Source organism: Halichoeres trimaculatus, unplaced genomic scaffold (assembly GCF_033239565.1).
Source record: "Halichoeres trimaculatus isolate MK-OKI-2021-1 unplaced genomic scaffold, fHalTri1.1 fHalTri1_scaffold_16, whole genome shotgun sequence".
NCBI lineage: Eukaryota > Metazoa > Chordata > Actinopteri > Labriformes > Labridae > Halichoeres > Halichoeres trimaculatus.
In genome coordinates, this window is record NW_027437194.1 from 1,238,981 (window position 1) to 1,266,288 (window position 27,308).

The 27,308-nt window shown below is 41.4% G+C and overlaps 1 protein-coding gene across 2 annotated transcripts; it reads left to right on the forward strand.

Annotated features, from left to right (window-relative positions):
- Positions 1-282: 282 nt before the first annotated feature.
- Positions 283-27,093, forward strand: LOC141805315 (aryl hydrocarbon receptor-like). 2 transcript variants are annotated; one of them, XM_074690304.1, is made up of 11 exons: positions 283-646; positions 7,658-7,836; positions 17,628-17,737; positions 17,811-17,900; positions 18,068-18,185; positions 19,944-20,080; positions 20,163-20,368; positions 20,451-20,560; positions 20,650-20,791; positions 22,815-24,237; positions 26,324-27,093. In XM_074690304.1, the coding sequence occupies exons 1-11, from the start codon at positions 588-590 to the stop codon at positions 26,447-26,449; spliced, it is 2,700 nt and encodes an 899-aa protein (XP_074546405.1). In that variant the 5' UTR covers positions 283-587; the 3' UTR covers positions 26,450-27,093. The 2 variants fall into 2 exon arrangements, with proteins under 2 accessions (XP_074546405.1, XP_074546406.1); XM_074690305.1 differs by having other exon boundaries at positions 17,631-17,737.
- The last annotated feature ends 215 nt before the right edge of the window (positions 27,094-27,308 follow it).

Sequence of the window (27,308 nt, forward strand, 5' to 3'; positions counted from 1 at the left end):
CGGCAGAAACGGTTAAAAAATAAAGTTTGTATTCATGTTTTACTACTTAACAAAAAGTAAAAAACAAAATTGTGAGGTGTTTTGTCTCCCTTTAATCGATTCAAATGCAGCCGACTACGTTTTCATGCTCCCTTTGTGTGTTTTACACTTAAGGACAAGGAAGATAAACAGAGGTGACGCTTCCCGCCAATCAGAAACGTCAGCACAGAAATATGGGCGCTGAGAAGATGTTAGAGCGGTTGTGATTGGCTGAGACAGACACAGCCACACAGCGCGAGGGCTGGCTGCTCTGTGTATGTGTGTGTGCTCCTGTGTGCACTTCCCCAGCTAACTTAGTTTTTAAATTTAGTCTTTGACCGAGAGGCTCGCTGCTAAAACCCGCTGCACTTCACAGATGTGGATTATATCTTCAGATTACTGGGATTAAACCGGAATATAGCGACACTTCTCACCTCTTTTGAAGGTTTGCTGTACAGAAACGTACAGGGTGTGTCCGTGGATTCAAGAAATTAAACTTTTTTTAATGTATACTTGGAGTTTTTTTCTCTGAAGTGAAACCGAAGAGCTGCGGGAAGCCTCCAGGCACCATGCCGGGAAATGGTGGAGTGTACGCGGTGAAGAGGAGGAAGAAGCCCGTCCAGAAAGTGTGAGTTTAATGAACAAACGCGTCATATTTTGACTTCTTTATGTCTCCGCAGGGTATGTTAGTACATTAAGCCACAGGCCCGCGCTGCGTGGGCGGGGTTTGAGCTGGTCACTGGATCAGTCACTCATCACCATCTTTAGGCCTGTGCTTAAAACCGTGTTACTGATCCATTCACCCCGTGTTTCCACAAAAACAAAGTGGCTTCAGCAGGTCTGTGAGGTTCATGATGTGCGGAAGGTTACCCGCAACGAATGTCACGCAAAGGTGATGACGTCAGGAGTAGATAAGGTCAGAGAGGTCCAGCAGGTGATGGTAGGGATGGAAAGGTTGCTCACTTAGGTACTCAGTTCAATCCAGAAATCTTGTATTTTAATCATTAGAATAAATTAATATTTTCTTTCCTTTTTGGAAGTAGTTGGAGGGATGGTATTACCTTTAAATGGTTAGTTTTAAAATAAAATGACCTTACAGTTGTAGAAAAGCTAAGTTTTTATTACATTTTGGTCCTATACATTCACAAAAGCCATGATTTTCTGCTTTTTTCAGCTATATCTATCAGAAATAAAGTGAAAATCCTGTGAGAATAACTTAAGCATCTCATAACTCCTACTGAAATTAAAACTGGTGACGCTTTGTGACCTAAAAAGCAAGCTAGGTAATCAGCACAAAGACTGGATGTTTATTTATTTATTATTTTTTTAATGACTGAAGTCACTGAGGTGGTAGGCGACAAAAACCCCGTTTCCACCAAGCGGTCCAGGTTGGATCAGTTAAACCTGGTCCTGTTTGCATTCCCATAGCTAACTGTGCCCCCTTGTGGTAGGTGATGTGTATGCAGGATGCTGATAGCAGAGTCAGTCATAGCAGCGTGACTAGGGATGGTTACTGAAGTACATACTTTTATAAGTACCAACCGAAATCTGTCAAAGTACCGGGTACTGATTCACAAAAAATCTAAAGGTTCCATGTTTAGGTACCTAAACGCACCCTTGTGACTATGAAGGAGTGGAAGAGTAGGTGATTTTCCATGCTGGACATGAACACAGCATTACAAGGTTATATATTAAAGAATAAATATTTCAAATGGAAAAACAAAAAAAATATATAATTAAACAAATTGATATTTTTTACCAAATAAGCACAAAAAAGTACCGAAAACTGGTATCGTTGAGTACTGGTACTGATTACTAGGTACCGGGTATCTGTACCGTATCGTTTCATATGTAAAAGATACCCATCTCTAAGCGTGACACAGTGTACCCCGCTTATAGATACAAGAAGAAGAAAACGTGACACAGTAAAAAAAGATTGGTTTAGTTCATAGACTGTTAAAAAAAAAATGGACGTCCGTTTGCTCGGCTCAAAGTGAGGTCTCCACAAAAACTGCTCCCCCTGGTGGCTGGCTGCAGTATAGATAAAAAAACTCATCTCCCCAGTCATTCCAGATGGGCTGTGGTCAAACTTTAAAAAATCAATACACCTTGTAGAAATGTTTCACACGTCCGGTTGTTGTGGTGATTTGAAGATATCATTTGGCTGTCTTGTATTCAGGTCCTCTTTTTTTCTGAAAAGTTTTGTTTCCATTAGTTATAAGAGGTTAAAAATGAGGTTTTACGCAACGTTTAACAATGATTGACAGCTGACGTTCTCGTGTATTTTCCCTCACAGTCTCTACTGCACAGACTAATGGTGGCGCCTGTGACGGGGGCATTTTGGCTTCAAAACCGTACAATAATAGATAGTGGAGCCATGCTGTCCACTCTATATACGGTCTATTATTTAGTCTGGTTCCCCAACAGAAGGGAACCATAAAGTGGGGCGGCTTGTCTCGGTTATTTGGGGATCTGTCCAGGGATTAGTAGGTGGAAACGTACCAAGACGAACCGAACTGAACCACTTGGTGTAAACAGAGCTAAAGAAAGAGAAGGACTTCTTCAAGACCAGTGGTTCCTGGAGTGGAGGGCTGCAAAACACTGAAACACACATGAAATACCTTCCAATTCACAAACTCAAATAAAAAATAGGGGTTACATTTGATATAAAATCATGAAAATAGAAAGTTTTTGACCTGTTTTCCACAAACTGTGGAAACTTAAACACTCCAATAACATTACATGATGTAACGGTGAAATATAGATAGACCAGTCTCATGTTATCATCATAATACTCCAGTTGGAACAGGATAACTTGACCTTATCTTTGAGACATACACTGTCTGAAGCCATCTGAAGATGTGAATGGATGAAGACAAAGGACAATGAGTGTCTTAAGATGTCTTAAGACACAAACATCTGTCCAGGTCCATCCATGTTCTGCTCTGTCATGTTTTAAGTAGGGATGGACGAGTACTGATGCCAGGTATCAGTATCGGGCTGATACCAGCCTTTTTTTAAGGTATGGGTACTCGTGAAGGCTGCAGATACCATCAGCAGATACTGTAGAAAAGAAAATCTTATGTTGAGCAAGTCCTCCTCACCACTAGTTGCTGCTAATTGCTGCAGTTTAACACCACGGTGAATGTGTGCCAGGTCCTGTTCAGACAACATGACTGAACCAGGGAGAGTTAACAGTTAAACTGTTTTATTTTGCACTTTGCACTTCGATACTCGGTATCGTTGTGTACTCAAGAGGGAGTACTTGTACTAGTATCGGTCTGCATAAAAAGTGGTATCAAACATCCCTAGTTTTAAGACATGAGTGGCAAATTTTTGTCTTAAGATGTCTCGATAAACAAAAATGTCTTAAGACGCCTTGATTTTGGATATTAAGACACTGAATTTTTTGTTGAAACTCCTGAAGTGACTAAACCAGGATAACGATGGTGTCAGTGGAGGCACATTAGTTAATAAAACACAGCGTTTATGCTAGGAGTAGAAGAAATAATCAAAGTATCGTGACCATTTTGTTCAAAACTTGACTTTTTCTTCAAATTTAATTTTTTGGTTTTAGTCCTTGTTTATCAGCTGGGTTGGGAAAAAAATGAGATGTCAGATCCCCTGAATAAATCTTAAAACGGACTCATTTTTAGGGATAGTATGGCTCCTGACATAGCCTGTAGACATCATCATCATTTATCTTTTTCACTTTGTCTGGTGTTAAAAAAGTGAACTAAAAATCAAAAACATTGAAGAATTTGAATCGAACCAGCACCCAAAAACCATAAAGAAATAAATTAGAGAAAAGCACATCGTCCCAGCCCTGATATGTGCAGTTCAGATCTGATAACTGAAGTATTTTAGTCATTTTTTGTTTGTTTTGTCTGTTTTTGGATCCGCCTTTCACTGTTGTCTAAAAGGAAGGGGGTCACCAGTCTCTGGATTTGTTTTTTCTTGGGTCTCGGGCTGAAAAGTTCAAAAACTCCTGAGATACATGATCCCATAGGATTAGTGCGTCACAGGATTGACTTTAGACTCAGATGCTTCAGTTTTCTTGGTGTCTGATGAAAGTGTCGCTTTAAAATAATCCATAAAATCAGACCACAGAGGAGAAAAACTTCTGTTTTATTCAGAAAAAGTTGAGTTAAAGTGTTAAACTTGTAAGAAGCAGAGAAAAAGTGCTTTAGATACTAAACTCAAGTGTTGCACAAGTCTGAAAAGTTTTCCTGAACTTGTGTTTCTCTTGGCTCGTCTTCAGTAATCAGCTGTCCGTCTCCCTGTCAGTGAGTTCATCTCTCATATTATTCACCAGCAGCTGACAGGAGTGTAATTTCCTACAATAACTGCTTCCTTTCTTTCTAAGTTTGAACGCTGAGGCTGAGTTTTCGCCCCCTTCCCTCCTGCCCTCCTTTGTCTCCTCTCCCCGTCCTTTCCTCCGTCTCTGCTCTTAGATCTCCGTGTGTTTAGTCAGGGAGGGATGGCACACAGAGCCGCTGCGTGTCCCGACATGTCAGGGAGGAATTATGTTGTGGTAAATTTGTAGTAACAATGGTGCAGGCCAAGTGGAAGATCAACAGAAACACGCTGTCACAGAAATATGATGTAACGCTGTGTTTGGAGGCGCTTTGCTGCTTCCACTCCAGAAAGCGTTACTGTTCAGTCACGATAGCCGACAGTCAGGCGGAAAAAATGTAAAGTGTTATAATTTCAGACCAGAAAGAAATCATGAACAGATGGAAGAAGAAGAAGAAGAAGAAGAAGAAGTCCTGGTCTGTAATGAGCTGGAGTATCTCTGTGTGCTGCTCCTGCTGCAGCTCAGAGAGTTTTTACCCAGAGACTTTGGCAATCCCTTCACCGTTATAAAACATCCTCAAAGGTTGGTGTTTGAGTTCCCAGAAATATTTGTGGCTGACTTCTAGCTCCACCACTAAACAGACCAGAAGTACCAGGAACTCTAAACCAAACCAAAGGTGCATTTGGGGTAACAACAGCCCTGCCTGGGAGTTAGTACTTTTAGGATCCCCAGGAACCTAAGGAGTCGAGGCAAGTAGTATGAAAGTTTCTGATTGGTCGATTAGCCACAGTGTTTTTTAATTAACCCCTCCCTTTGTCCAAAATAAATGAATCTTCATCTTGTTCATTTAGACGTCAACTTTAAAGGTCCCATATTCTCAATCAATCAATCAATCAATCTTTATTTGTATAGCGCCAAATCATAACAAATGTTATTTCAAGACACTTTACAAAAACATTCACAGGTCTAGACCCGTAAATAAAAAAAAGATAAGGAGTCTTATCTTATCTTAATCCACCATGAGTACAGGACTTAGCAGCATTTAGCAAGTTACAATGGAGAGGAACAACTTCCCTTTAACAGGCAGAAACCTCGGACAAAACCAGACTCATGTTAGACAGACATCTGAGGAGACTGATGGGATTAGAGAGAGACAGATAGAGGAGAGAGAGTGGGAGAGAAAAGTATGGTGCTGTGGCGACAGTTAAGGTGAAACCAGCAGGCAACAATCCAAAGCCGTAGCAGCTGGAGTCTGACAGGAGCACAGCAGCAGGCCGTCTACTTCACCGATCCTTTCCTGCAGTTTAATCTGGATCATTGATGTCTTCATGAAATGGTAGTAACATGTTTTGGTCCAAAAAGCCAATAAATCAAGCACAGCAGCATTGTTTCCAGGCTCTCATAGCCCCTCTGTTCAGAACGCTCTGATTTAGTGGGCGTGGCCTTCATATGTAAATGAGCCACCGCTGATACCGCCCCGCTCTTCCACGTCACTGAGAGCGGCGCCACGAGCTCCGAGTGCACAATGTTTAGAAAACAGAGAAACTCCTTTACCGTAACATTACAGGCTAAAACAACAAGCTAACTGCAGCTAAAGTTAGCATCCTGAAGCTAACACAGAGACAGGGGGAAATACTCACATTTCCAGGGTCCCAGGTTTGTTGGAGGATGGTTGGTAATGCGCCTGGATTCAGGACCAGTCTATTGACTAGCCCTCTGTTGGACTGTCCAAAGTTGGAAAAGCAGTCGGCCGTGAAGTGACTAGCACACACATGCTCAGTTTTACTGAGTGTAGCTGGAACATTTCCTGATAAATGAACTCTAGACACTTAGTCTGTCTTCTTCTGAGATGGGAAGCTTGAGCATGGAGCTATGTGGCTGATTACAGCCAAAAACAGAGCAGTGATGGCTCTTCAACTTTGGCATTCGGGGGTATCTGCTCCGGTGGACCAATCAGGTCAGACTTGCTCCTGATTGGTCAAAAAAGGGAATCGCTGACGTCAGCAAATCCCCAAAATCCAAACAGCTGGTTTTAGGTCAGGATTTTACATTAACAAGCTCTACTAAGAACAGGTTTGGTCATTAAATATCACATTTTGTGGGCTGGGAGGAAAGACAAAGACCTACAAATTTCACTCAAAGACTTAATAAAGGGATTTTTGCATAATATGGGACCTTTAATATATTTATGTCTCAATATATAAACTTACAATGCTTACATGGTACCTTTTGATTTCACGCAAATTGGTACTACAGATGGAATTTGGTCAGTACCATAGACTGTAAAAAAATGGGAGTTATCTTGCTCGGCTCAAAGTGAGTTCTCCACAAAAACTGCTCCCCCTGGTGGCTGGTTGCAGTATAGGTCAAAAAATCCATCTCCCCAGTCATTCCAGATGGGCTGTGGTCAAACTTTAAAAGATTAATCCACCTGGTAGAAATGTTTCTCACGTCTGATTGTTGTGGTGATTTGAAGATATCATTTGGCTGTTTTGTATCCAAGTCCTCTTTTTTTCTGAAAAGTTTTGTTTTCATTAGTTATTAGAGGTTAAAAACGAGGTTTTACGTAACGTTTCACGATGATTGACAGATGACGTTCTTGCGTATTTTTTTCAGGGATTGTAAAATATGTCTGGAGGTAGAGTCAAGAAGTGATCAGACTCTTGATAGGAAAAAAATAGAAATAGAAATTAGATTGAATTAGCAGCTAATAACACAGCTGAAAGAGTTACACAAAGCAGAAAGATGCAGTCGTTGATATTTACAGTTATAGTCTTATTTTTGTTTCACTCAAAGTGATGCTGAGTCTAATTCTGTAATCTGTTTTTCGGAAGTAGACAAAGTCAGTTTTTGCGTCTTTGACACACAAACTAAGTTGTAAACACTGATAATTGACTCATAATGAATCTTAAACTCTTAGCGACAAACAAACTTGTGAATGAAGAACCCAGCTCTGCCCTGTCTGTGTTTCTCCAGTGAAGCAACAGTAAAGAATGAACGACTCTTCAAACCAGGAAGCTGAACTTTGTTTGATGTGGTTCAGAGTTTATTTGGGCAAACTTTGTCTCTTAGTAATTCGAGACTGGAGTTTCTGGCACACACACAAACACACACACACACATACGCGCTGTTTCTGTGGTGAGGAGTCAGTATGACACACACAGGCCTCCTCCAGCTCAGATTCACTGCTTTGTTACAGGATATGAAAAATCTGTCTTGTATCAAAAAACTCCCTCTTCAGCCGAGGATGGAAATTCCTCCGAGTGCTGCAGATCGTCAAACAGAGCGGACGTGTTTTAGCAGGCGCTCAACGTATCCTCTTTGTCTTGTGTTGTTTTAAAGCCCAAAGCCTCCGCCGGTGAAGACGAACCCGTCCAAAAGACACCGCGACCGCCTCAACGTGGAGCTGGAGCGCCTCACCGGCATGCTGCCGTTCTCCGAGGAGGTCAGAGGCCGCCTGGACAAGCTGTCGGTGCTGCGGCTCAGCGTGGGATACCTCAAAGTCAAGAGCTTCTTCCACGGTCAGTGAGCTGGGAAAGCTGCACAGAAAAGGTCAAATGTGTGTAATATTGAAAGTGAGAGGCAGTGTGTGTGTGTGTCAGGTGTGCAAACACGCAGCTCCAGACATTTTTGTGGCGGGCGCTGAGTGTGTGGGGTGTCAGAACGAGAACCTGACACTGTGCATAATGAACAGTCGCCCCGCTGGCAGAGAAACAGGAGAGTGTGCTGCGGGGCAGATGGAGTGGAGGCAGAGCAATATGAGACCTGCAGACGGGAACAGTAGGTCTTTATTCTGACACTGATCAAACACACACACACACACACACACACACACACACACACACGAAGGCGAGGGGGCCGACACAGACAGCGTGTTGTTCAGGTGTCAGAATGTGCCGCTGACATGATGGAGTCGACTTTTCCTTCAGCTGGAGGTGTCAAAGTGTTGAACTTGTGCTCGCTAAATCCCTCATGAGGTTTCATTGTCTTAAAGGTACATTACACTGTTTCTTACCCACTGTATGACTGTACAGTGCATTTGGCCGCCATGTTGTTTTTTTTGGAGTAAGGAGTCACCAAAAACCATAACCATTTACAATAACTAATATTTGTAAGCATGATTCAGTTTAATTGCCATATCAAATGCCAATGTGGAATGCCAAAGCTTGTGGCAGGGAGAGCACACATCCCCTTTATTTCACAAGCATGCTGGAAGATCCAAGGCAAGGAGAGCACACCTCCTGATGCTCTTGTGTAAAAATACAAATCACAGGCAGGGAGGGCACACCTCTTCTTTCTGAAATGTGATAACAAGAAAAAGCCAAGGCAGGGAGAGCACACCTACCATCTCTTTTATGTAAATACAAGAAAGCCTAGGCAAGGAGACAACACATCCTGTCCCTCTCATGTACAAATATCAAGCACAGGTAGGGGGAGCACACCTCTTTTTGATGAAATGTATTTAAAACAAAAAGCTAAAGCAGGGAGGGCACACCTACCATCTCTCTTATGTAAATACAGGAAAGACAAGGCAAGGAGAGCACATGTCCTGTCCCCCTCATGAATGAATAAAAAAGCAAATGCAGGGGGAGCACACACTTCCTCTTTCTGAAATGTGATTTCAAGAAACATCCAAGGCAGGGAGGGCACACCTACCCTCTCTTTTATGTGAATACAGGAAAACCAAGACAAGGAGAGCACGTGTCCTGCCCCCTCATGTATAAACAAAAAAAGCACAGGCAGGGGGAGCACACCTCTTTACTTTTTAATGTGATTACAAGAAAAGGACGAAGCAGGGAGAGCACACCTACCCTCTCTTTTATGTGAATACAGGAAAACCAAGACAAAGAGCCCACACGTCCTGTCCCTCACATGTATAAAGATAAAGCACAGGCAGGGGGAGCACACCTGTTTTTTTCTAAAATGTGATAACAAGAAAAAGCCAAGGCAGGGAGAGCACATGTCCTGTTTCTCTCATGTATACATAAAAAGCAAAGGCAGAGGGAGCCAACCTCTCCTTTCTCTGATGTTATCACAAGAAAAGTTGAAGGCAGGACAAGCACATGTCTTGTTTCTGTCATGAATAAATAAAAAGCACAGGCAGGGAGAGCACATGTCCTTTCATGTCTTCCATGAGCATACTGGAAGATCCAGGGCACACCTTCTCTATTTCACATGTACATACATAAAAAGCAAAGAGAGGAAGAGCACACCTCTCCTCCCTTCCATAAGCAAACACCAAAATCTGTGGCAGGGAGAGCACTCCTACCTTCCTTCACATGTACATACAAGGAAAGCTAAGGCAGGAAAAGCACACCTACCCTCTCACTTATGTATAAATGGAGAGCCAAGGCAGACAGAGCACACATCCTGTCTCTTTTATATATACATTAAAAGCCCATGCAGAGAGAGCACACCTCTTCTCTTACATAAGCACTTGTACTGGAAGGTTCAAGGCAGAGAGAGTACACCTACCCTCTCTTCAATGTGAATACAGGAAAAAGGGAAGGCAGGGAGAGCATCAGCAAAGATTCTCAAGTCACAAAACGATAAAATATCACTTTATTATTTATTTGGTACAGAAAATTGCATCGTCACAGCAGAAGTGGCAAAAATACATTTAATGCATTCTAAACATGCAACATATTTTATTTTATTAATCAATTAATCAACTGTAAAACCGATTAATTGATTAGTTCAGAAAAAGACTCATAGAAGTGAGGTTAAATCTGAAATAGCTGCCAAATCAACACTGTAATATTTTCTACATTTACTCTGATTCTTCTGGAGCTTGAGCTTCCTACACTTCCCATAATGCACCTCATCTTCTGTAGGTAAATCCTCCTTGTTGTGTTTTCAAACAGTTTTCCACCCTGGCTTTTCCGTTGAGCCTGAGTCTTGTGTCTAATCGACATCACGGTGTAGTCATCAGCATCAGGAGCAGACGTTTAGACTCATGAAGAGCGTCTTTAGTGTGGAAAAACTTTGTAGTTTCACTCTGACTGTTTGTGCCGAGTGCTCAGAGATGCCTCCACCAGCTGCTGTCTCAGACCGACCTAAATAAAGGCTCGGGCTGACTAAATTAGTACGTAGCTGGCTCTTTTTGTGGCCACAGAGTGGAGCAGGCTGCTCCCCTGCCTCTGTGCCTCTGCGGCTCCGCTATCAGCCGGCCGATCGCTGCTGCTGATGGAGCGGAGGGGCAGAGGGGGCGGCTCTGAGGCACGGTGGCACGACATGAGGGCTCCTGAAAAGATGGCAGAGTTTATGAATGGAGACGCACATCTGTGACAGTTGAACCAGAGAAAACGTAAAATATGAAGTTTTTAAGACGTCATCAGCTGAATTAGTAAGAAATGTAGATGTGAGGTGAAAAGAGAAGTAGCTAAAGATGTAAATGAAGAAGAAGTCATCCAAGAGCCTATCAGATGGAGTCTGTATCTGCATCAGCTCGTTCTGCATCGCACCGTCCAACGTCATATTGTGAAAACGTTATCTCTGCTCAACTTTGATGTTCGTCCAACTGACATCACACACAAGCTGTTGCCTAGCAACGCTGTCCTGTTGAACTTTTGAGTGTGTGAAGCTTTTGAACCACCCTTTAACAAACTGAACCCCTGCACCGTGAGTACGGGCACTTCCTGCGCTGACAGAGACTCACTGACCTGCAGTGATTCACTGTGAGGAGAATCACAAGGTAACTCATGATGTGGTTCAACACATAAAGATGTGTTTGTAACTAACGGATCTGTTGTTGTCTAAAAAACTGAGTTCTCCTGAATGAGTTTTCAGAGAATTAGAGAAAGTAAGTTTTCATCCTTCTAAGTGCAAGGACTCATGGGAAATTTTAACCACAGAGTTTGTTGCAGCTGCTTTTCACCGTCCAAAAACAAAACCTAGGATGAGTTCGTTAAATTTACGTGCTTGATGAATTGTCACAATTCTATCTTTAACTCACATTCCCTGATTTCACACTAGTTTTTGGCTACAGTTTTACAGTCACTAGGGGGCGCTGTGAAGTGCATAGTGGCAAAGAAGTACTTCATTCATTTTTTGGTATTTTTTCCAAATGAGGGAAACATTTTTTTAGCATATTGATATCACACACTTTGGGGTTTGAGCGAAAGAGAGAAAAAAAAATTAAGAAAGAAAGAAGAAAAAAGAAAGATGACAAATGAAACAAAGAAAAAAGAAAAGAAAAAAACAGAAAAATTTTATAAAGAAGAAGAAAATTGAAAGACAGAAAGAGAAAAAAAATAAAAGAAAGAAAAAAAAAAGAAAAGTAAGAAGGAAGGAAAAAAAGTAAAGAAAGGACAAAGAAAAAGTAGGAAAGAAGAAAAATAAAAAACGAATGAGAGAAGGAATAAAAAGAAAAAGAAAAGAAAGAAATAAAAAAGGAAAGAAAGGAAAAAGAAAAATTTAAAAGACAGAAAGAAAGAAGAAAATTCAAAGAAATTAAGGGAAAAAAATGAATGAAAGAAAGAAAAAGTAAAGAAAGAAAAAAAGGGACAAAGAAAAAAGAAAGAAAAAGAAGGAAAGAAGAAACTGAAAGAAGAAAGATAGAATAAAAATCAAAAAGAAAGGAAAGAAAGAAAAAAGAAATGAACGGAAGAAGGAACATTTAAAAAGAAAGAAGACAATTGAAAGAAAGAAAGATTAGAAAAATTAATGAAAGAAAGAAAGAAAGAAAGAAAGAAAGAAAGAAAGAAAGAAAGAAAGAAAAAAGAAAAAGCAAAGTCAGAAAAAAGAAAGGGACGAAGAAAAAATAAAGAAAACGAAGGAAAGAAGAAAAATGAAAGAAAGAAATAAGAAAAGAGACAGAAAGACAGAAAACAGGAATAAGGAAAGAAAAAAGAATCAAGAAGGAAGGAAAAAATGAATGATCACTTGAGCAGTGTAAAGTCAGGTCAAGCCAAACTTTATTTATGTTGCTAATTTCACAACAACCACAGTTGACCAAAGCGCTGTACAACATAAATTTATAGTATATAAAAGTGTGTTAAATGATTTAAAAAGAGCTGATAATGTGTCACCTTCAGTATTTATACCCACAGGCTGATGTTTCTGTGAGAGTCTGGGCGTGAAGCAGCTGAACATGACTCCTCACCCTGTTCCCGCTCCACACCTCGTTTTGTTGTTTCCGTCTCTGAGCGCTGAACGAGTCCCAGGTGATGCTGCTGCATCCATCACCAGGAGCAAAGGTTCCCATGGTGCACTCTGGTCACCTTGGTGAGGGCTGTGGGGGAGGAAGAGGAGGAGGAGGAGGAGGAGGAGGTGTTTGGCCTGGGAGCTGGCTGCTGGTGTCTGCTTCCTGTTTGTGGATACGAAGGGTGAACAAGGTCGCAGTGAGGTCAGAGCGGCTGTTAACTCCAGCTGCACTCTGCGCCCCGGGACAGAAAAGCTGCTCCTCGTTCTGTTTACGGAGAAAATCAGCAACAAACAACCTCATTTTTTACTCATTCGCTTCAGTGTTTGGTTGGAATTAGAGAGAAGGGTTCGCTTCATGAACTTTAATGACTCTGATTTAATTTCACATATTTTAGCCTCTCTGCACTTCAGAGTGAAGGGATAAACCTTTTCATCTCTTTCTTTTTCTAACACAGCTTGAATAATAACTTAAAATAATAAAAATACACAAATAATACAGTAAAATAGTGATGGGGTATCTGGTATCAGGCCAGTACCAGCTTTATTTCAAGGTATTAGTACTCGTGAAGGCTGCCGATACCAGGAGCCGATACTCAAAGAATAAAAACCTTACATGGAGTTAGTCCTCCTCACCAGTAGTTGGCGCTGCATTGCTAACTGTTTACGGTATAATTAATGGACGTGGTCTCCCTGACGTCATCTGTTTGTTTCTGAAACAGATTTTTTAAGCTAATCGGCTGAAGCGGCCATATTGGAAGTGATGTATGCTTCGAGTCTCCACACTAACAGCTAGGGGGCGCCCGTCAGTCACGTGAGCTGAGCCATGCCTCTGATTGGACGAACTAACGAGTGAAATTAGTAGAGATAGACTGATATGGATTTTTGGGGCCGGTACCGATACTGTTTATTAGTAGGAGAGGAGGCCGATAACTGATATTTGAAGCCGATATTAATTTGCAGTCAAAGGGAAAATATTGCCTTAAAAAATTTAGAACAATACAAACTCCTGCTCCTTTCCTCCAGTTTAATCTGGATCATTGATGTCTTCATGAAATGGTAGTAACATGTTTTGGTCCAAAAAGCCAATAAATCAAGCACAGCAGCATTGTTTCCAGGCTCTCATAGCCCCTCTGTTCAGAACGCTCTGATTTAGTGGGCGTGGCCTTCATATGTAAATGAGCCACCGCTGATACCGCCCCGCTCTTCCACGTCACTGAGAGCGGCGCCACGAGCTCCGAGTGCACAATGTTTAGAAAACAGAGAAGCTCCTTTACCGTAACATTACAGGCTAAAACAACAGGCTAACTGCAGCTAAAGTTAGCATCCTGAAGCTAACACAGAGACAGGGGGAAATACTCACATTTCCAGGGTCCCAGGTTTGTTGGAGGATGGTTGGTAATGCGCCTGGATTCAGGACCAGTCTATTGGCTAGCCCTCTGTTGTACTGTCCAAAGTTGGAAAAGCAGTCGGCCGTGAAGTGACTAGCACACACATGCTCAGTTTTACTGAGTGTAGCTGGAACATTTCCTGATAAATGAACTCTAGACACTTAGTCTGTCTTCTTCTGAGATGGGAAGCTTGAGCATGGAACTATGTGGCTGTTTACAGCCAAAAACAGAGCAGTGATGGTTCTTCAACTTTGGCATTCTCCTCCCCACTGCTGGTTAGGTCAGGATTTTACATTAACAAGCTCTACTAAGAACAGGTTTGGTCATTAAATATCACATTTTGTGGGCTGGGAGGAAAAATAAAGACCCACACATTTTACTAAAAGACTTAATAAAGTGATTTTTGCAGAATATGGGACCTTTAACTGCATTCAAATACCTCCAAGCATATGTTTATTAAACAGCTCCCACGCTTAGCAGCATGTTTTATAAAGTAAAATGAAAACTTAATAAAAAAACAGTTAAAAAATAAAAAGCTAAAGTTTTCTACAGTAAATAAAGTTTTCCCAATTTTCAATGTAACTGCAATAAAACTGGACAGAGTTGAGTTTGTGCTGCATTTTACAGACGTGTAATGCAGCTGAATTAATTTTCTGTTTGGTTTTACACGTCTGATTTTAAATGACCATCTAGGGCTTCCATACTGTAGACAGAGAATATGCCCCAAAATGCCAAATATCAGCCCTGATAACGGAATAATCAATCTATCCCTAGAAATTAGCGATACAGATGTGCAACGTTTTTGTACCAGACTGCTAATATGTTCATCTCTGCAGCGTGAACAGCTTTTTTTGCTCAGTGTGTACGTGACTTCCTGTTGTTGCAGAGCCAACCTCAAGTGGATACTGGAGATACAGCAGATTTTAGCGCTTAAGCACTTTACAGTTATGCTAATCTTATAAAAACAAATAGTTAACTCAGAGAGAGTTGTTTGTTTTTTATTCTGGACTTAGTGTTAGATTGACTGTGCTGTCTGAATGATCTGTGACTGTTTGTTGCGATTATATTTTTTTAAAGTCCTAGTAGTATCGGTACTTGGTATCGGTCTGAAAAAAGTGGTATCGAGCATCCCTACTGTAAATGATGAAATAATTAAAAAACAGTTGTTATAACTTATTATATTCATGATTTATTATCGTTTCCGACAATATTTTCACTATTACACAAATGAATATCGGCTCCAAATATCAGGTATCGGCCCTGAGAAACCACATCAGTCTATCTCTGCCTGTTACAGCGCACACTCACAAAGGCACAGAGTGGCCGATCAACCAGAGGAGCATGTTTTTTAGCTGAAGGAAAAGAGCAAACTCCATAACGGCACCTGCCTGGTCCTCCTCGCCGTGCGGCGTCAGATCCATCAGCACGCTCAGATTTATTTTCCTTGGCAGGTTTGGTCTTTCTGCAGATCACAGAGAAACTGTTCATCCAGCATCAGACTCTGATTCCTGCTGTTAGCTTCCCGTCAAACACGGAAAGTAAACCTCATCAGCCGTCGCCTGCAGCTCGTTCCTCTCTCAGCTGTTTCCACAAACTCTGACGGCTGCGCCCCCCCCTCTGAGCACGCCTCCATCGCTGTTTGGCAAGGTGCGCTGACTCTGCGTGTGAACCCTCTTCCTTGAAACCTCCACAGCGCCGAGCAGGAGGAAGTCAGGGGGGAGGAAAGGATGGAAGTGAAGGAAGGAAGGGGGTCAGATTACAGGCTGAGGATCAGACTTTTCTGGGACGGTCTCTGCGTGCTGCGCTCGTCCTGAGCCCAACACTGCAGGACTTGTTGATGTGTGGCACCGGTCCCAGCAGATCCCCGAGTCGGTTACAGTTCGTGTTGCAATAACAAACGAGAGATTCTTTCAGCCGCCGGAGCGCGGAGCGAGCTGCTCTGACCGAGATGACAGGGCAAATTCCTGGGACGAGAGGCAGATCCAGCGGGTTTGTTTTAAAAAGGGGAGGGAGAGCGGAGGGAGAGCGGAGGGAGGAGGGCTGGGAAGTTTGTTAGCGTGCCATAGAGTCATTACTGCGGGGAAAGGAAAGGAGGTATTACTTAACTGAATGAATGCCAGCGATCACAGATTAGATTACACAAGATTTTGCTGAAAACTCACATCAGAAAAAAAACAGCTCCATCCTGTTGGAGCAAAATAAAACTCCTTTGTGTGAACGTTTCTGTGGAAAGCCCCACTTTTCAGCAAGTCCTAGAGTTTTAACTTCTGTGTATGAGACGTAAAGACTGTGTCCAACGCTCAGCCTGTCGCTGATACGTCGTTTCACAAATAAACTGGATACCCTGCAGTGTTGTGCTTTTGTTTGCTTTGGAGAGCGTTTGGCTGCGTGCAGTGACGAGTTTGAAGCCTCTCTGAGTGAAATCGAAGGATCTTTCAGCATCAGTCCTGTCAGATATAAAACATCATCTTCATCTGTCTGTTTTTTTAGAGATGTCTTATAGATTTATCAGAGTTATAATCATTTCTGATCTAACTTTTTTCTGAATGAAGCCAGAAAAAAAGCGTTAAATCCCAACTCAGTGAGCTGCAATCTGCTGCAAATGAAATGTTGGTGTATCTTAGAAGACAGAGCAAAATCTTTGCATCAAAAAAGCAAAAAGCAAGAAGAAAAATAAATGTTTAGATCAGGGGTCTGCAAAAATTACTTTCACAGGAGTCATTTTTTCTCAGCTCAACTTGATTTAAGTCATTCAGGAGCCACAAAATCTACTTTATCTTAAAAAAATAAATTAAGTGTATAAAATCATGTAAAGAGTTAAATAAAAATAAATAAATATAGAAAAAAAATGTTTTTTTAATTAATAAAATTGATCATGTTAAGTCTTTCTTTTTTATTTTAAATTAATTTGCATAACTTCATAAAAATAAAAGTAATTGCAAAAAATGCAAACATTTAAACAAAAAAATTCAAATATAAAAAAATTTGCAAAAATGTTTTACAAAATTTTGAGAAAATTAAAAATTTAAAAAAATTAAAGCTTGAAAATTTTGCAGTTGTGAAATGTGTAAAAGATTTGCAAAAAATTAGAAAAAAAAATAAAAAACAGAAATTTAAAAAATTTAACAAAAAATAAAAATCAAAATACAAATCTAAAATTTAAAAAAATTAACAAAAAAAAATTGACAGTTTTTGATTCTAAAAAAAAATACAAAAATTGACTTTTTGAATTTTTTATTTTTTTGAAAAAGTTAAAATTTTGAAAAACAAAAAGAAGAAATTTCTTAAAAAATTTACTGAAAAGGAATTTTATTTTTTTTATGTGACTTTTATTTATTTGCATTAACATTAAAACTCAGGGAGGAATACTTGAATTTGATAATGTTTATTGATGACATTGTTTAACTCATTTTATTAGTTCTTTTGCCTACATTCTGTCACGTATCAAGCATGTTCATAAAGCCCACATGTTTAATCTTTATTTTCTTCTGTCCTTTACTTTGTAATTTACTCACAACTCAGAACAAGTTCCTGGAAGGCGTACAAACCCAGTCTGGACTTTGTGCCAGAAACGACACAGGGGAAACTTGGGTTAACTTGCTCTGGTTAAGGAGATGATCATGACTACATGAACACACTCTCTAGCCCAGCAACCACCTGTAGCATCGTGTGTTTCTATGTGGGAGAGACTCGAGAGCCGTGCACCTGCCTCAGCCTGACTTTAGAAAAAAATCTCTTGTGATGTTTCTTTTCTGACGCTGTCCTTTGTTCGTGTCCAGCAGCAGCGCTCCAGAAGAGATTGGCTCCTCCGCTCCCTGCGAACGGCAGAAACGGGCAGTCTGTGTCTCTGGACGGAGTCAGCTTCTCAGAGGGAGATCTCCTCCTCAAGGTAAAAACGTTTTATCACCTTCAGCTCAGTTCGATGTTGTCAGTGTGTTTATACCGTGTTGTTTCCTCTGCAGGCTTTAAACGGCTTCGTCTTGGTCGTGACGACAGACGGCACGATCTTCTACGCCTCCCCGACCATCCAGGACTTCCTGGGTTTCCATCAGGTAAAACTGAAGCTCCACCCAGCTCAGACCGCGCTCAGAGGAGTGTAACACCGTGCGGTTACTCAGAGTCTATTTGTCCAATAAATGAAGCTGATAATTTGACTCTGACATGCTCCCTGATAAAAGCTTCGTCACACGGAGGTAATAATGTCTGAATTAACTTTCAGTCGGATGTGGTGCATCAGAGTGTGTACGACCTCGTTCACGTGGACGACAGAGAGATGTTCAAATGTCAGCTCCACTTCGCCCTCAACCCCAGCCAGAGCGACACGGATCAGAGAGGAGGTAGGAGCTCATGTTAAAACTATCCCACTGAAATATATATTTACATTTTCTATCAAGGGCACAAATAAAACCAAAGTCTGTGTAGTAACGTCTCACTAAACCACATTTGGACTGTGCATCAGCTTTCTGTACTCCTTGTATGAAGCTAAAGCTCCGAACAATCTGCAGAAACTCAACAACTCTTACAGCTGACGTCTATAAATGAACAGATTCATCAGGATGTAGAAATATGAGAGTTTAAAAAACACATCAGACGACACAAAAAGTGATTAAAGTGCTGAGCAGAAAAGGTAAAAACTGGTGCAAAAAAATTCAGATCCTGATCCTGCCATGAAGACGATAAATGATGATAATACACTTATTTATGAACCACTTTTTATCAGATGATTTCAAGGTGCAAAAGCTCAATAAGAGCAGAAAACAATTTAAAAATATTTTAAACAGTTCAATTTTTTTTAAGAATTTAAAAAGAATTACATTAGTAAAAAATTGACAATACAATTTAAGAACAAAAAAAAAAAAAAAATTGAACAGTTCCAAAATTTAAGAAAAAAATAAAAACAACTTTCTCTTAACATTTACAAAACAATTTAAGGGCAATTAAAAAAATATTTTTTTTTAACAGTTCAAAAGTTCTTTTTAAATAATTTAAAAGCAATTTAATTTTAAAAAAATTGACAATACAATGTGAGAACAAAAAAAAAAAAAAAAGAAAAAAATTTCAACAGTTCCAAAAATAAAAAATATAATAATAAAAACAACTTTCTATTTAAATTTACAATACAATTTAAGAGCATTTTGAAAAAAAAATTTAATAAGTTAAAAAAATTCAATTTTCTTTTGAAGAATGTTGAAAAATATTAATTTAAAAATAATTACAATAAAAATTAAGACCAAATTAAAAAAACATTTACAATATATATATATATTTAAAATTTAAAGAATTTAAAAACAAATAAATGTATTAAAAATTGACAATGCAACTTGAGAACAAATAAAAAAAATGACAATTTTTTTAAACAGTTCCAAAAACAAAATTAGATAAAATAAAACCAACTTTCTTTTTTCATTTACAATTCAATTTAAAAGTAATCTAAAAAAAATTAAAATAGTTCAAATATTTTTTAAAGAATGTTGAAAAATATTTATTTAAAAAAAATTACAACAAAATTTAAGAGCAGTTAAAGAAAAATTAAAAACATTTTAAACAGTTCAAATTTTTTTTTCTAAGAAATTAAAAACAATTGATATTTTTTTTTATTTACAATTCGATTTGAGAGCAATTACAGAATTTTTTTTTTTTTTTTAAGAATTTAAAAGAATTTGATTTTTTTTAAATTTGCAACACGATTTGAAAGCAATTTGAAAAAAAAAGAAAAAAAAAACATTTAAAAAATTACATTAAAAACAGTTAAAAAAATATAAAAACATTTAAAAATGTTTTGGTTAAATTAAACCAATTTAGAAACAATTAAAGAAATAAAAAATTAACAACAATTTTAAACAACTTGCTGTGGCAACAACTTTAAAAACATCAACAACCTTAAAAAGCATCAAGGTGTCCAAAGCTTTGCTAAAAACAAATGTCTTAAGCCCTTTTTTGGAAACAGTCGGTAGATTGTGGTGCCCTCAAGGTGTCCAGAGGTTTCTCCTTAAAAAGTTTGTCACAACCAAGACAAACTTTCTTGTGGGAAATTAAGATGCTCCTGAACCCAGAGCTCCGATCTGACTGGTTCTGGTTCTGGCTGTCCCCTTTAGACGGACAGTCCTGCAGTAAAGCTTCCTGCAGCTCTGCGTTGCTGCCTCAGTACATCCCTCCAGAAAACTCGTCCTTCCTGGAGAGGAGCTTCTGCAGTCGACTCCGCTGCTTACTGGACAACACGTCTGGATTCCTGGTACCGTAAAAACTTTTTTACACTTGAATCCTTTTAAACTTTATTTAAAAACTCATCATCTGACCTCATCTCCTCCATCCAGGCTCTGAACTTCCACGGCCACCTGAAGTTCCTCCATCTCCACGGACACACAGAGGTCGACGGCACCACGGCTCCTCCTCCTCAGCTGGCTCTCTTCGCCATCGCCACACCAGTCCAGCCGCCATCCGTCATGGAGATCCGCATAAAGACGCTCATCTTCCAGTCCAAACACCGGATGGACTTTGCTCCAGTGGGCATCGACACCAGGTGGACGGAGCGACTCAGTCTGAGTGTGGTTGTGGCTGGATGAAGCTTGTACCTTTGATAACGTGTCATTTCCTCTCCTCAGGGGGAAGCTGGTGTTAGGGTACTCAGAGACGGAGCTGGTCACCACGGGCTCTGGGTACCAGTTCATCCACGCCGCTGACATGATGTACTGTGCCGACAATCATCTCAGGAGTGAGTTCCTCTGCCGACACGTCCACCCATTGATCTCTTCGTCGATAACTCCAGGTTTTCTGTGAACTTTCTGTTTCACTCGTCCTCAGTGATTAAAACTGGAGACAGCGGCTTCACCTTCTTCAGGCTGCTGACCAAAACCGGACAGTGGCTGTGGGTTCAAGCCAACGCCAGGGTGGTCTTCAAGGGAGGAAGACCAGACTTCATCATCGCTCGTCAGAAAGCTCTAACGTAAGCAGCAGCTGCTGTCTCCATGTCTGTAACTGATTACCCAAACTCAGGGTCTGATTCACGACAGCGTTGTTCTTCTGTGGCCTGTGCAGAATCTGTGCTAATGAGCCAAACGAGGCTTTCTGCTAAGTGCTCAGAGCTGCAGAGCTTTGAGACAAATCTGGTTATCCCATAGAGGGTTCACGTAGTCATGGTCATCCCCTCAACCAGAGCAAGAGGTATTACGGTAATTAGTTTATACAAGCTGTTCTAATTACCGTAACTCTTCTATTATAAAAGCAAAAAAAAAATGCAAACAGTTCCTAAAAGAAGAAGGAACAAACTCTGACGCTTTTAAAGTCCCTGTAAAGAGTTTCTACGTGATCTGGAAAAAGTCTCTCTTCAAGATATGCAGAAGAAGTTTAGCAGAGAGAAGAGAGATCTGTGTTTTTCTCTGTTGAAAATAATTTCTGTGATTAATTCTGTAGTGATGGTGGACACTGGAGCCTAACTGTCAGACAGAAAAAGGACAGAAGAGCAGAAGAAAGAGAAACAGGAGGGAGATAGAGCACGAGCTAAAGGCTAAAACATGAGCTAAAAGCTAAAGTACTAGCTAAATGCTAAAAAAACATGAGCTTAAGATAAAATACTAGCTGTAGGCTAAACTACTGGCTTAAGGCTTAAAAAAACACAAGCTCAAGGCTAAAACACAAGTTAAGTCTAAAACACTAGCTAAAGGCTAAAATATTAGTTAAAGGGTAAAAAATCATCAGCTAAAGGCTAAAATACTAGCTAAAGGCTTAAACACGGGATACAATACTACCAAAGGCTTAACTACTCCCTAAAGGCTAAAGCATGAGCTAAAGTCTAAAACACCAGCTAAATGCTCAAATATAAGCTGAAGGCTAAAAAATCATCAACTAAAGGCTAAAATACTACCTAAAGGCTTACATACTAGGTGTAGGCTAAAACATTAGCTAAATGCTAAAAAACAGGCTAAAACATGAGTTGAAGGCTAAAACACTAGCTTGATGCTAAAATATTAGCTGAAGGGTAAAAAATCATTGACTTAAGGCTAAAATGCTAGCTAAAGGCTTGACTACTCGCTTAAGGCTAAAACATGACCTAAAGGCTAAAAACAGGCCAAAACATGAGTTGAAGGCTTAAATACTAGCTTGATGCTAAAATATAAGCTGAAGGGTAAAAAATCATTGACTTAAGGCTAAAATGCTAGCTAAAGGCTTGACTACTCGCTTAAGGCTAAAACATGAGCTAAAGGCTAAAAACAGGCCAAAACATGAGTTGAAGGCTTAAATACTAGCTAAATGCTCAAATATAAGCTAAACGCTAAAAAATCATCAGCTAAAGGCTAAAATACTAGCTAAAGGTTAAAATATTAGCCGAAGGCTGAAAAACCATTAGCTAAAGGCTAAAATACTACTTAAAGGCTTAAACACAAGCTACAAGCTTAAATACTACCTAAATGCTTAACTACTTGCTAAAGGCGAAAACATGACTTTAAGGCTACAACACGAGCTAAAGGCTATAAGGGCTAAACTTTGTGCTAATGTTGTCTCCAACCCACAGTCAGCAGTTATTCTGCAGTGGTCTGTTCAAACTTGAGAGTCTATCAATAAAATGAAGAGCCAGGTTACGTTAGCTCTGCTTGGTGAGGTTGGAGTTGGTAGATGAGCTCTGGTAGGACAGAACCAGGATTCACTAACGTTACACGTTACAGACACGTCTCAGAGCACCAGGCTGCTGATAGCACTACATATAGCTGGCTACTGACACATGGTACAAACTTTCAACGTTAGCTTGTTGTCACATTTCAAACAGCGCTATGTCCCTGTACTGATTAATACCTTAGCTCGTGGCGTTGTATCTGTTGAAAAGTTGACTTGAACAGAGAAACACGCCTGGTAAAAATTCACATTTTAAAATCAGTGTGTGTGAGACTCCAGGCCAGAAGGTGGCGCTGCAGTCACATGAAAACAGATCTGAACAGAACTGACTCTCCTTTCTGCTCCTTCCTCCTCTGCAGGAACGAAGAAGGGGAGGAGCACCTGCACCAGAGGCGCCAGCAGCTCCCCTTCAATCTCGCCACAGGCGAAGGCGTCCTCTACGACACCGCCCTCGATGCTTTCCCCCCAGGTCCTCCTGGCCCTGGTGAACCAAGCTCCACGGATCCTACTTCAGAGAAACCGTTAGACCCCGCCTCTCTCCTGGGATCCCTACGCCGCCAGGATCACTCGGTCTACACTCAGCCCCAGAACCCGGGTCCTCCACTCCCGGTCTTTGAGCAGATCGACGAGCTGGAGTGCGAGAAGTCGTCGTTTGAACGAGCCTTCCTGGACAGCCACGCGCTGCTGAGCGTACCGGGGCAGCCCCAGGCGTCCCAGAAGAGGGCCATCACGAGCGACCTGACCTCGGACGCCATGATCGACTCATTGGAGCAGATTCTGGGGGATTTTGGGGACGGCGTCATGGAGGGTTTGGAAGTGGAGGAGACGGAGCTGAGGGACTGGGAGAGCGCTCTCATCAGCGTGAACCACAAGAGGGAGGACGCATCGGCGGACCTCGACCGCATCCTGGCCAACGACGTGTTCTCGTACGTGGAGGAGGCTCTGAGGAGGGAGACCGCCGGGTTTCAGAGTCAAGGGAACAGTTTCACCCATCACGGACAGCTTCCTGGGTCTGTGTTTTCTAACAGCGCGCCGCCAATGGTTGACAGGACTTCTGGGTTTGTGGATCAGACTCTGGTGGGACCAAAAGGTGCCTCCCAAACTGGGTCAACCAGGGCGGCGCTCACGCCGTGTGGCAACAATCCACGGGAACACACCTCGCCGCTGTGGGCTCTCAGCAATCAGCGATGTGGCAACCGAGCGGTTTCGACACAGTCATTCCACGCCGTTCAATCACCGCCCGACGTGACGCAAGACGCCTGGCTCCCACCGCTACAAAACAACCTCCACCAGCCCCGCTCTGAGGCGGCCAATCAGAGCGCTCAGTACAGACTCAGCCACCTCGGCTCGCAGCAGGCGTATGTGGGGCAACCACTCCAGAGCCTGTCGGCGTGGCAACAACAACAGCAGCTGCCGCAACATTTTCCCCATCACACACTGACACATTCCTCTCACACACCAGGCGGCGTGAACTCAGCGGCTCCGTCCCTCCACCCGCAGACGCAGCCGCCATCCGGCAGCTGCATGTATGAAAAAAGAGAAGGTCACATACCGAACGCCGCTGCTGCCGTTCCTCCCAGACGGAGCGGACCTCCCCTGGGACCCGCCAGATCCAACGGTCCCACACACGGCGCTGAGAGCTCGCACTTCAGCCTCTCACATCCCTGTGTGGCTGGCGTGGGCGACCTCGGCGACCTCGGGTTGGGGGCGCCTCAGTCCGAGTACCTGAACGGGGACGGGGCGCTGCAGTCGTCCTTCTTCTGCTGGAACAGGGACGCTCAGGTAAAACCAAAGCTGTGAGCAGAAAAAGGTGATTTCAGGCTCGTTTAGGAGGAAATGAATCCTGAGCGTCATCGCGGCAGAAGTCTGGCTCAGGTTTGGGATCAGTGTCGGGAGTCCTCCCCGCCTGTTTGTGCAGATGGTTTTAATTTGTTAGGAAACACACGGAGGCCTCGGGCTCTCCTGGCTCTGTTTGGATAAGCCTCTCCTTCATCTCAGCCGTCCTGAACACGCCGAGCTGTTCGCCGTCTGCTCAGGGACCGATCGTTTAAAAACTCAAGGTTTTATCCTCGGTACAGGACGGAGAACATCTCGTTCTGTTTGGAAAAAGTTACAGATGCAAGTCTGAGCGTTTAAAGGAGCTCGATGTATCGCAGCCAAGAGTTTTTACCACAACTTTCCTCTTTAACAGAGACAGGAATGAAACAGCAGCATGAAAACCTCAGTTATTATCATCAACAAACTCTGAAAGTCTAAAAACTTTTTCATCAACTTCATCAAAGTTGGAAACCAGCTTTTTTAGGGAACGATAACCAACTGGAACTGAGCTGAATTAAAGCAAGGATTAAATCAGATTCTGACTTTAAAGTCACAGTTCAGACCTTAAAGAGAGGGTTAATCTGTAATCTGATTAAAAATGCTCCACCCTAAAAGAAATCACAAGATCTTCTCCAGATTTTAAAGGTAGACTTTAACAAAATAGAATAAATCTTTTTTGTCCACTGAAGTGGGAAATTGAGGAAAATTGATGGCAGTGTCGTTGGGTACAAAAGATTTTTTAGAGAAGACCTTTCCCCGGAGGATGGGAAATCCGTGTATGGTTCGTTCTTTCGTTATTCTGTTTCAAAACAAAATCAAAAAAACAAAAAACAGACTTGTTTTTTTGTTTTAAAACCAAAACGGAAAAATGGAATAAGAGAAAAACAGAAAAACACGTTTTTTCTGTCCTGGTTTTAAAAATGAAAAAACGAAAAATAATAAAAGATTGTGTCAAAATTGTTTGATATCTTGATATTAAATATGAACGTCCAGATTAAAACTAAACTGTAATGGAAAAAAAATGTCAAAACTAATTAAAACTAAACTATAATGACAAAACCAAAACCACGCCTACTCTGCGCCCAGAAACTTCCTGAAACAACCAAAACCTCAACATCCAGGCAGAGGAGAGGGTTAGAGGCAGACACAGACACTGACACACATGTAAAGAGACCCATAGGAGACGACTGAGCAGGATTATTCCTGTAAAAGTTGACTTTATTTTTTAGTAAAACCTTACAGACTCTACCTTTAAAGCCACAGTTCAGACCTTAAAGAGGGGGTATTTTGCAAATATTGTAAAAATCCCTAAATCTATCCTGAGACTCAATGAAATTATAGTTATCACATAATGATTTCCTAGCTGGTTCATGACAAACTGGAAGGGGGAGGCCTCAAACGCAGAAAGAGGGCTGGCCAATCAGAGAGAAGGGGGTTTGTAGAGCCAGGAGCCTTAAAGAGACAGGAACCTAAACAAAGTGTTACATACAGAAGCTGAAATAAGGGTTTATTAAAACATCAGGGAGAGAAAAATTCATTTGTTTTTTTTTTATAGTTTATGTAACGCTACTATGGCATAATACCCCCTCTTTAATCAGCCCCAATTTTAAACATTGTTGTCCATTTCAACCGTTTACCATAAGTCCTGCTCTTCTCATAGGTTAGAGTGTGTGGTGATGTGATGTTACGTTCCTTAAAGGTATCTTTTGGGTCTCCTGAGGTGTCCCATGATATAAAAAACTGAAACCAAGCAATTAAAAAAAAAAAAACAGCTTTAAATGTTTTTAAAACTGAGCAACAACTCGAGATCGCTCACGAACCTTAGGTGGATGCTGATAGACTGAGTTTTTGTAGCTGTTTTAATCACTCCCATAACTTTAGAATCAGACAGTTATTGTTACAATAACAGAAAATAAATCAGAAAAACTCAAAGTAGAAGAAATCAGGTATATTTGAGGAAACACGGCGTTCCTGTGAGCGCTCATCACGTCGCTCTGAGTCTTCCCTCTGATCATTTAACGACCATAACGTCTCCACTTCTCTTCCACAGATTTCCAACGCCGCCCTGAACGGCGTGGACGACTCCTTCCCCTTCGCTCCTCTCCCCTCTGGGAACATGGCCCTCGCTCAGAGCGGCGGGCCCCAGCCGCCTCTACGCTGCCCCCAGAGGCTCTGACGGACCCACAGACCTGACACGACCTGGACTTAATATTTTGAGGATGTTGTGTCTGCTGTGGCGAACCAAAGACTTTGGACCGTCTCATTTCAAACTTTGCTGCGTCGCCGTCTTCTGACGGGGACGTAGGGGGAAGTAACACCTCATTTTGGACGATGTAAACTTAAATATTTATCAAACTATTTTAACCCAGTTATCAGCTTTCTACCTGTACTACGCTCAGACCAGTTTGTGAAGAATGAACGGCACACACTCTGCATATGGAGGACTTCCTACACCAGTTTAACGCCTCAGACTGTTTCACCGTGTGAATGTGGGAACGTGTTCGTCTGTTGTTTGTTTCTGTGCTTCTCTGTCTGACGTTAAACTGACCGTCGGTCTGTAAACATCCATGTCCAGCTTTAAGACGAGCTAATCTTTGTTTTTTAGTTGAGTCATTTCAACTTCTTCACCGTGAACCAAACCAAACCAAAGTCAAATGAGCTGATACCGCCCCGCTCTTCCACGTCACTGAGAGCGGCGCCACGAGCTCCGAGTGCACAATGTTTAGAAAACAGAGAAGCTCCTTTACCGTAACATTACAGGCTAAAACAACAGGCTAACTGCAGCTAAAGTTAGCATCCTGAAGCTAACACAGAGACAGGGGGAAAAACTCACATTTCCAGGGTCCCAGGTTTGTTGGAGGATGGTTGGTAATGCGCCTGGATTCAGGACCAGTCTATTGGCTAGCCCTCTGTTGGACTGTCCAAAGTTGGAAAAGCAGTCGGCCGTGAAGTGACTAGCACACACATGCTCAGTTTTACTGAGTGTAGCTGGAACATTTCCTGATAAATGAACTCGAGACACTTAGTCTGTCTTC